Consider the following 10,000-nt stretch of genomic DNA (forward strand, 5'->3'; position numbering starts at 1 on the left):
TTTTTCGACTTGCCTTGGTGTGGCCTTGCATATTGTGATACCATTGTCACGGTAGAGTCACACTCCATTTTTGAACTTTTGTGCGAGAAGCGAGAGCATGTATAATCCTACCAATTCACAAGTTTCAGCTCTGTCGTATGAACCCATTGTTACGTCAAATGTATTGGCAGTATCTTTTTGAGGAGTGATCTTTTCGCATGGATAATTCAGGGCTCGACACTAACTTTTTGGTGTACTGATCCATTGTCCAGTTTATTCTGAATTTCACTGCACAAAATGCCAGTTGTACTGGCCAGCTGCAAGAGCAACTCAAGTAATTAGCTTAACTACACTTAAGTGAACGTAATGGTTAAAAAACGCCGCAAAGTACAGTACTGCTCAAATGTAAGTTACCAGTCGTGTGGCACTTCAGGCACGACGTAAATCGCGTCACATGCTACCCGATTCACGTCCTGTGCTATGTGAATTGCTGAGGGTTTGAGTTAAAAGCTGCCAAACCGTCGTCTCTATACAGGCCGATGCTGTTGCCATACTTTTTGGTTAGACAGGACAATAAATAACAACCCACTAGTTCGCATGTTTCAGCACCATTGAAAGATCCCATTGTTATGTCGAATTGGCTGGCAGAGGATTTTTTCTCCCAGGGGCAATCATTGGAAAACAGTAGAGATTGCTTGGAGAGGAAAATGATTTCTCTCTCGTCGGCACTGATGGGTCTGTAGATATTGGCGAAGTCGAGTGCTTTGGTGAGCAGTTTTTCCGTGATAGAGGGATGAATGAGAGGTTTTCTTTGTGCTGTAGGGCATTGAACCAGTTCAGTACGCTGGTCGTATTTTTCCACTGATTGATTTGCATCTTTTGGATTATGGTGGTGTTGATCTCGTCTAAAATGCACTTACTAATTATACCAATCTCAGATTTGGAAGGGTTGATAAGGCGGCACGTTGGATGGTCGTGAAATTCAGGTTTGTGATCTTTCAAGGTTATGAAAGCTTCTTTCTCTGCAAGTTTTTCGATATGGTTCTCTAATCCAAGTTTTTTAGCCACTCTGGCGGATTGGGAGTTTAGTTGGTCTATAACTTTGGGGCATGACTTTTTGTATGTTTTCGTTACATTCTCGGTAATCAGCTTCTCATAGGTTGCAGTGTTCATTGAATAATAATTTGTAGTCTTGTCAGCAGGAATAAGAAGATTATTTGGTTTCTTGACTTTTTGTTTTGATGTTGGTGCATTTGGAGGCGTTGTCATCAAATTCAATGTTATGAATTAGTTTCAACATACCTTCTTCGAAAGGAATCAGTTCATTTATCTTTGGGGGTGAGTTTCTTGACTTAAATACCTGGGTTTCCTTGGTTGACGTTTCAGCTTGCCCAGATAGGAAGTAGTGCTTTCCAACGTAATCACCCCGGAAAATGTTCAGTTTTTTCAATTAGTCGTTTCATGTATTCATTTCTTGGTGGCAGTGGAATGTTCTTGGTTGAGAAATTCAAGTTGATCTTTTCCATAGTAGTGGATGATGAAACAATAAACATGCGAACTAGTGGGTTGTTATTTATTGTCCTGTCTAACCAAAAAGTATGGCAACAGCATCGGCCTGTATAGAGACGACGGTTTGGCAGCTTTTAACTCAAACCCTCAACAGATCGAAAGAATCAAGAAGGGCTTCTGCCAAATTTTCCGTGAAAACAACTTAAAGATCACAGTCGAAGCAAACATCACTACAGTAAATTTCTGAGACGTCACCCTTGACCTCCAATCTGGAAAGCACTATCCCTACACAAAAGAAGGAAACATCCCACTCTATGTTCACAAGAAATCCAATCACCCCCCATCCATCCTAAAGAACATACCGGAATCCATAAACAAGCGCCTCTCAGAAATTTCTTCCGATAAAGAATCATTTGATAAAGCGAAAGAAACCTACCAAGATGCACTCAACAAGAGCAGCTACATATATAATCTGACCTACAGAAAAACAACTCCAGAAACCAAACACCGCAAGAATAGGCCTTGAAACATCACCTGGTTCAATCCTCCATACAGCCAAAACGTGAAAACAAAATTTGGAAAGTGTTTCCTCACCTTAATCTGCAAGCACTTCCCAAAATCACACCCTTTGCACAGTTTATTTACGTTTTAACTCGCCAAATTGGCAGAGGCTTCATTGAACTCATCTATCGTGTGGTCGTTGAAGCATTAATTCAAGTAAATCTTACAATTCAGAGGTATGAATATTTCTGAATTTCAAGCTCAACTGCTGAATTACCTGCCACTTAATATTTTGAATCAGAAATGATCGTAATTAACGCGCGATAAGGAGTGGTCAGGAGTTGCTTACGAAACTTTGGGAATACAGTTACGGTTCTTCGCTGGTGTAATCTTTGAGTCATTACGTGTTGTAGTAAGGTTTAGTTCAAAGTTGGAGCTTTTCAACAACTATCCCATAAACATTTCTATTTGGACCAGACGCAAAATTTAAAGCGCTTTTGATTCTAAATGTATCTCCTGTCGGACTGCACTGGCGGCAACTTAAGTTACGGATAATCCACACAATTTTTTAAAAGAAATGTTCTTTTACCCCTTTGGGAGAACTGTTCATCATGATAGCGAAAAACTTATTCATTAAAACATGTAAGAATTAGGCATCATGAAAGGTTATTAACATTCTCTGTTCTCAGCTGTCACGGCGAAATGAGATGCACATATTAAACAAGCTTTCATGACAGTGCGTTGTGTCGCGTCGGTGCTGTGAAAACAGTTTGGATATTCATTCTTTACCTTGGAGAGCTACAATCTTGGACAAAACCTGTTGAGACAAAGCGGCATTTTTGGTACTCCAACCACTTATCCAAACGTTCAGCTTAAAAGCCGCCCTTTCCCCTCCCCCTAAACTCAATGTTGCCTTATCTTGGTCGGAAATATGCTATAGAACATATGACAATACTCAGCAACATTGACTGAGGAGGAACGGGAGTGGGAAGGGGGGAGTAAGTAGGGGTGTGTCAAAATGGAGGTGAATTAGTGTCACGGTCTCAACAGTTTTGTCCGAGATTGTCTGCGATCCCATAACCTAAAGAAATAGCATTAGTTCTGTAGTTTTTCAAACCAGGGCAACAATTTCTGGACAGTTCAGTAAGTGTGACTCGAGATATAATTTTGTAAGGAAGAATAGCTAATTAACCTCATTAGTGAGGTCACAAAAGGAAAGAATTGTGTGTCCTTACACTGCAAGTATGGTTTTCGGGAGAGTAATTGAGGCGAAAAGACGAACTTATGCAATGTTTGTGTATCCAAAGGATGTGTGGCCAAACAACATAGCTTTCTATCTACATAGGGTGAGTTTCTACCACTAAACCAATTTAGTAAATTTAGTAGAGCTAGCAAGGGGACCGCAAGGCCCAAATTGATGCAACAAATGCGAAGGTCTTACGAGAAGTGGCACGGAAAAGGGTGCTTAAGTATGCAGAGGCGGGAGAGTCGTAAAAGTTATTATTTTTCAAGAGCTATGGAAAAGGAGTCCTCCGGTGCACTCAGTATGAAAAAATAAATGGTGGGTTGTTTGCTTGCTTCGTGGAGAACAACTATGACGTCATGTGTATGCTGGCCAGAACGGGAACATCCTGGTCATGGATTCAGGGTGGAGACCCCAGTCAAAATTGTGTCTCTGAACGAAATATGTTGGAACGCAGGGGTTCTCAGCTATTAAAACATACTAACCAGTGCCCAGAAGCCCGGACATTAATCCTACAGAAAATTTATTTCATTTAGTAAAGTTAAAACTTCACAGAGAGGCGATTAACTTCAACATCAGGAAAGAAACATACGAGGAATTTTCCACCCGTGTGATTAGAACACTGATGACATTCCCAGTAGAAACAATCAATATCTACCAGACTTGATGGATAATAGAATACTCCGAGGAAAAGGCTGCAGAACAAAATATCAGCCTTTGAGAAGTCTGAGAAACGCACTTACAAATAAATGGAATGCTCTAACTCAATTATCATTTATTTAGTCAAAGACCGGATGATCGTAAATGTCATGAACGAGGAAGGAAAATTTACTTCAAATTGATATTCTGTGGATGTTTCTGGTCGAATTATAATTTAATATGGCTTTCTTGAAGATTTCGTACCTATTTACACAATTAACATCGAGTTTGAAGCAAGTCTCAACGGTTAACAGCGATTAACACAACATCTTTAAGGAGAGGACTCTTTCAATTGCTTGTTAATGCGAGTGATGTCTGTTAACCGTCAAAAACTCTTGTTAACCGTAGCTATATTTCTACAGCTCCTTTCCTTTCTAATGACATGTTAATCGACTCATGATTGCTGAAAGACTTTATAGATGTTAAATAAAGTCGCTGGAAGACACCAAGTAAATTCCTTATGTTACTCTCTTGAGATTTACTTTCCATCTACAGACCATCCTGTCACTCTGACGATCACCAATTTCTCCATTTTTAACAAACATTATGGGGCCTTTAGAGTGAAAGATGTTGGTCTGTCTCTATATCGATAGAAATGTCCTGTTCAAAGTGTGTTTTTGGTGCGGGTAAATGAACAACATGCCCCTCAAACAGTAATAAAAGATTGCGCCAAGAAATATAATAATTGGCAACTACCGGAAGTCATTTCAAAAAGATACATTAAAATCCGCAACTCTTTATAAGATTTTGCTCAAAACAACAATTCCAATACTTAAAAAATGGCTTAGGGACCTGCCAAAAAATGTATCTTTCCAAATAATTACTCATTTTTCGGCTTTAGAAACATAACGTGTTACAGACAATCTCGGACAAAACCAGTTGAGACAAAGCGGCAGTTTTGGTACTCCAACCACTTATCCAAACGTTCAGCTTAAAAGCCGCCCTTTCCCCTCCCCCCAAACTCAATGTTGCCTTATCTTGGTCGGAAATATGCTATAGAACATATGACAATACTCAGCAACATTGACTGAGGGGGGACGGGAGTGGGAAGGGGGGAGTAAGTAGGGGTGTGTCAAAATGGAGGTGAATTAGTGTCACTGTCTCAACAGTTTTGTCCGAGATTGTACAGTGCAGCTCGGAGATAAGCGAACCAAAATATACGCAAAAAACGCGTATACGCAAAACGCGTAAACGCATAAAAAAAAACGCGGATGCGCGTCAACACAAACGCAAAAAGGCTCATTAGTATTTATGAGCTCTACTTTTGTCTTTCTTTTGTTGCCTTGTCTTTGTTTTTTCTCAATCGTTTCCGGTGTGGTGAATGTGAAATTAATTTGCGTGTTCGCTGGTCGGTGCGTCACTAAAGGCCGGTTTAGAGAGCAAAAAATCTCACCAGCGCAAAGTCCTTCTGGCTAGATATTTGTGTTTTAAAGCCCAAAAAAAAAAAATGATCAAGCTTACTTTTGGAGAAATATAAACCTATCGATAGACGGCACACAAGAACCTTTTTTACATCAAAATTTACATGAAAGCGTTGAGAGCGATAATACAGTATCAAAACAAACTTCGTACCCGTGCATCCGTTTAGTGGTAAACTAAAAACACAATTCTTTAGCAAAGGGGTCATCATTAGCAGTTTTGTACAGAAATTCATCGTAAGGCTGAGAATTTTGCAGCTTGAGTTGTTTTGTTGTAAATGCAGCAGCAACGAATGATTTTTTGGTGTGGATTTTCAGCGCGACAGTGAAGTAAAACACGGTTGCCGACACGTCACAAACACAATTTTAATTCATGTAATGTTCACATCTTCAGCTCTGTTGGGAATGATTTTCTGATTTCAATGGGTACAGTGCTTTCACTTCAGACGCAAAATTTTTCTTCAAAGGCTCAATGGATGCGCTGATCACATTTATTTGGTATTTCTGTAAGGAAAAGTATTCAGTTAAATTTGGGCACGTGCCGGCGAGAGCTAGGCCATCGTGATGTGATTCGGGGCATACTTTGCTGATTCAAACGGTGAAATGCTCTCAGTTCAAAGAAAATATTTGTAAAAAACTTTCTATGATATGTCGATCGCATTTATTTGATTTTTCTGCACGGAAAAATTGGACTTTTTTGCACGCGTCGGTAAAAGGTTATCGTGAAATGACTGTAACGCGTCACGGCAAACACTGACAAAAATCATGGTTTCAGTTTTTCGGGGCATAATTAGGTGATTTAATTTCGCTCGTCTTTCGAGACCTTTGTTGCATTTAAAGGATATTAAACTTCGAAATAATGCCCTGTGGATGTTTTCATCGGCGGCATTTGCGGATCGAAATTGATTAGTAATCAAAGCGACATACGTGCAAATGCAAATTTTCGACTTGTCGGCAGTCACGCAATTTATTCTTTTGTCTTCGTAAACAATAACAGGAAAAGCAAAATTACGGTTATGAATAACAAAGGCACAAACGCGTATACGATACGCAATTTTAGACGTGTCAAAAAAAAACACGTATACGCGTATTGCGTGCGTTTATTTTGCGTCTGCGTTGTTCGCTTATCTCCGAGCGGCACTGTAGGTGTGATAATATTAAACAATGCTTTGCAAAGTACCATTGTTTTCTTGCAGCACATTACCGCAATTAAGTCGGCCACGGCATTCGGTTGCTTTCGTCTTTGCCTCGATTGCAGTTTTCGTCCAACCTAGGTGATTTCGCGGTAAACACTATCGGGAAAGACGAGGTATTACCGCATGCAAATGCATTAATAGTTTCGAGTGGTACTGTATGCACACCCAATTTCAACATCCAACACAAGGAGTGCCTTTAAGTCCAAGCCTTTGCTACCTATTTCCAACAATAAGGTAATTTTCAAGGTTAGCGTTATCTTTGGTTCAGGGTAAATGCAGCTGTTTATCCTTACTTGAGGAGCAGCATTTGGGGGACACTTTGTGACGTTAATTGTTTGTATTACGAGACACAATTGACGTTGAAGTTGGGAAGAAGAGCAATGGGGCACTTCCTGATGCTTGTTGAAATCTGTGTGCATACAGTTAGGGGCATCTCTGGACAGAAGTGTAACCATTCATCATTTGGATACCCTGCAAGCAGTTGGTTTCTCCTTCGCTTCCTGTAACAGAAACCACTGCAAGCAACCATTTGTTTCTTTGAGGGAGCCACCGTCCAGTACCATGGACAAATAAATTAAATTTGAACTAGTAAAACTAGTAAGTAAACTTGTTTTGGCACTTGTGAGTGTGTTCAAGTTCATAACTGCTTCATTAGCACTAGCCCACTGTAGTGATAAATGAAGGAATATTTGGAATTATAGTCAAAAGGCATTTCCATTTTTTGAAAGGTAAAGATGCTTTGGCTGTGCTTCCCACAAGACACAGGAAACCCTTGATTTTCTGTTGGCGAAAGGAATGAAGTTAAGAGAGACATATATGCATCACGTGGGGTGCTACGTAACTCGCGCATGCTGGATGGAATATCAAATGGTTGCTCAAAGTGGTTTCTCTCTCGGGAAGCGTAGGACCTAAACCAACTGCTCACGTCATGGTATCATTTGGAGGGGTGGGCTACAAAAAAGATAATGACAAAAAGTAAATGTGTTTCCACAAAGTTAGGACCTTTTTGGAATACAGTACACCTTATTTGTGTATTGTAATGGAGAAATTCTTAACATTTCCTCTCAAGTTAATTGCACTTGCACGAAAATTCTAGTTGCCCGCAAGATCGGCAAGATCCTCTAAAGTGCAAAATGTACTACCTTCATCTTGCAAATATAAAAGGTTAAAAGGTCCACAACTTTTGATGAAAACCTCAATGAGCGAGACTTACATGTAGCTGAATTCCGAACATTGTGCCAGGGATACTGGGTAAGTCGCCTTTGTACCGTACCACACCAGGAAAATTCTTGGAAATCCCTTTTTCAGTTAAAACTGAAACCAAAACTTGACTTCCGAATTCCAGTCGTTTACCAAAATCCAGGCGTTCTTTGTCGATGTATATTTGATATCTCAATGTAACCGAACCAATGGCCAAAAGCAAATCGGCGTCTTCTCTTGTAAGTCGCGTAACATCCTCCGTACAACACTCAAGACGCAATTTACGATCAATTCCACCAAGAGCTATCCTGGTTGAGTCTCCAGGTTGTTCAGTTTCGAGAAGTGCTTCCAGTAACTCCCCCTTTAACACTTGTGTACGTGTAGATTTAGGAGCAAGACCAAGTGTCAGCATGTTTCTTCCCAGTATTTCTCCGACACGATCTTGTAAAAGAATGTATCTATTCCTTCGTTCCATAGTTTACTAATGCACTATTCAAAATATAAAATAAATCCCAATCTCGTCATCCTCGTCACCTCCTCGTCACCCGATTCTCGCGACTCCTGTGGGTGACAGCCGCTGAAAATGCACCGCAGTACGCGGGTATCACCCCACCACCCGTCGAAAGTATACTATAGTATGTTCCCCACAATTCAATACGAACCCAACAGAAGCGAATCGCAAAATTTCAATACGAGATACAAAAACCCTCAACTTGGCGCGCAACAGGCGTTTTTCACCTTGCAGGATCAACTTGTCGCGCAACAAAAACATTTGTTGGGTGTTGAAGAAAGTTGTTGCGAAAAGTAGAGCGCGGGTCTACTCTGAGCAACAAATTTTGGCTTTGTTGCTCGTTTTTCATCAAGCTCACAACTTGTCGCGCAGCAAATGTGCTCGTCTACTAGCAAATCAACCAATCAGCGCCCTGCATCTCTTCAACCCGCGACAAATGTTTTTGTTGCGGGTCAAGTTGATCACGCAAGGTGAAAAACGCGAAACATCGACCAAAACTTGCAACGAAACAATGTTGTGCGACAAGTTGAGGGTTTTTGTATCTCGTATTTCGCCGCCTTCAACAATTCGTACCCAGAGTCCTCGGGCTTCTTGGTCAGCGGGTGAGCGCCCGGACAGACTGGGACAATCGACTCCATTTTCCCAGAAAACGTGGGTTCCGGTCTTATTGCGCATGCTTGAGTTTAAACGGAAACAGAAAAGAGAAAACCGTAAACAGTAGAAATGGCGGGTTGAAGTGTTCGAGAAAAAAAATTTTTAGCCTTACACACCATCAAAGAAACTGGAGAAATGATCATTGGCTTGCTGTAAGAGCAACTGAAGATGAAACCTCTGTCGCTTTCGGTAAGTGTATTTTTAGTGTTTCAGCGTGCACGTGCATTCCAACGTTCAGAAAGCCATCATGCAAGCAACAGAATCGACAAATTTTTGTGGAAACGACACCAATGTCCTCTTCTACTACAATTTGATGTTTCCGTAATTCGTAATTCTGAATGGCTTCGACAAGACCTTATTCCACGGATTTCTCCTCAAAGAGACTGATGCAATGTTTTCCCATGGTACTTTTGCAACAGCAACAGTAATCACTTTTTAGCAGCGTGGGAAAATTCCCGTGCGGTATAAGACAAAACTCAAACCTCGTCGTTCTGTTATTTTTGCGATTTATATATTTCTAGAAAAAGGAAACGGCGCTGAAACTAGTTTTAGATTTTGAATCTCCCTCCGACTTCCTGTTGGACTGCCATTGTTACGCAAGCGGCCGATCAAAAATATAGTTCAAGTCCATTATCCCAGAGTCTCTCCGGGCGTTCACCCGCTGGCCAAAAAGCCCGAGGACTCTGGGTACGAGATTGAGCGGAAAACAAAAATGACAACGACATTTAAGCCTAAAAAGCGCAAACAATCATGCTTAAATAAATTTAACGGAAATTCCAATCCTTTGTTACGCTTTTAAGACTCTAACGGCTCCATAAAATGAATTTCTCAATGCCATAACTTGTACTAAACTGAGTATATGGCCTAATTTCAGAGATTTAACTTCTCACCAAACCCGGTACTTTGGGACTCTTTTTGTCGGGTGATACCCAGTACCTTTAGCGAGAATCGGGTGAACTAAACTCTCTGCCTGTTTTCATTCTTTTTACAGCGGTAAGCTTGTCAATACGAACATGGGATATTGGGTCGTGTAATTGTTACGAAATGTCCAATGTCAGTTTGACGGATGGAAATTAGTGTTGACCGATGT

At 40.7% G+C, this 10,000-nt stretch overlaps 1 protein-coding gene and 1 pseudogene across 4 annotated transcripts in view; one reads left to right on the forward strand and one right to left on the reverse strand.

The window, feature by feature from the left end:
• The window catches only part of LOC138008314 (ubiquitin carboxyl-terminal hydrolase CYLD-like), a 118,403-nt gene that overhangs the window by 101,122 nt on the left and 7,281 nt on the right, over positions 1–10,000 (reverse strand). For 2 of the 4 annotated variants that reach the window (XR_011124229.1, XM_068855616.1), the window contains exon 1: positions 7,759–8,306. Coding sequence is in view for 3 of the 4 variants with exons in the window: in XM_068855616.1 (XP_068711717.1) it covers positions 7,759–8,220 (462 nt within the window). In the remaining variant the exon portion in view is untranslated. Of the gene's footprint in view, positions 1–7,758; positions 8,322–10,000 lie in introns of those variants that run through there. The other 2 variants (XM_068855615.1, XM_068855614.1) reach the window with 2 other exon arrangements.
• Positions 9,079–10,000, forward strand: part of LOC138005975 (uncharacterized) — a 5,632-nt pseudogene continuing 4,710 nt past the window's right edge.

This window comes from Montipora foliosa, chromosome 6, assembly GCF_036669935.1.
Source record: "Montipora foliosa isolate CH-2021 chromosome 6, ASM3666993v2, whole genome shotgun sequence".
In the NCBI taxonomy this organism is placed as follows: domain Eukaryota; kingdom Metazoa; phylum Cnidaria; class Anthozoa; order Scleractinia; family Acroporidae; genus Montipora; species Montipora foliosa.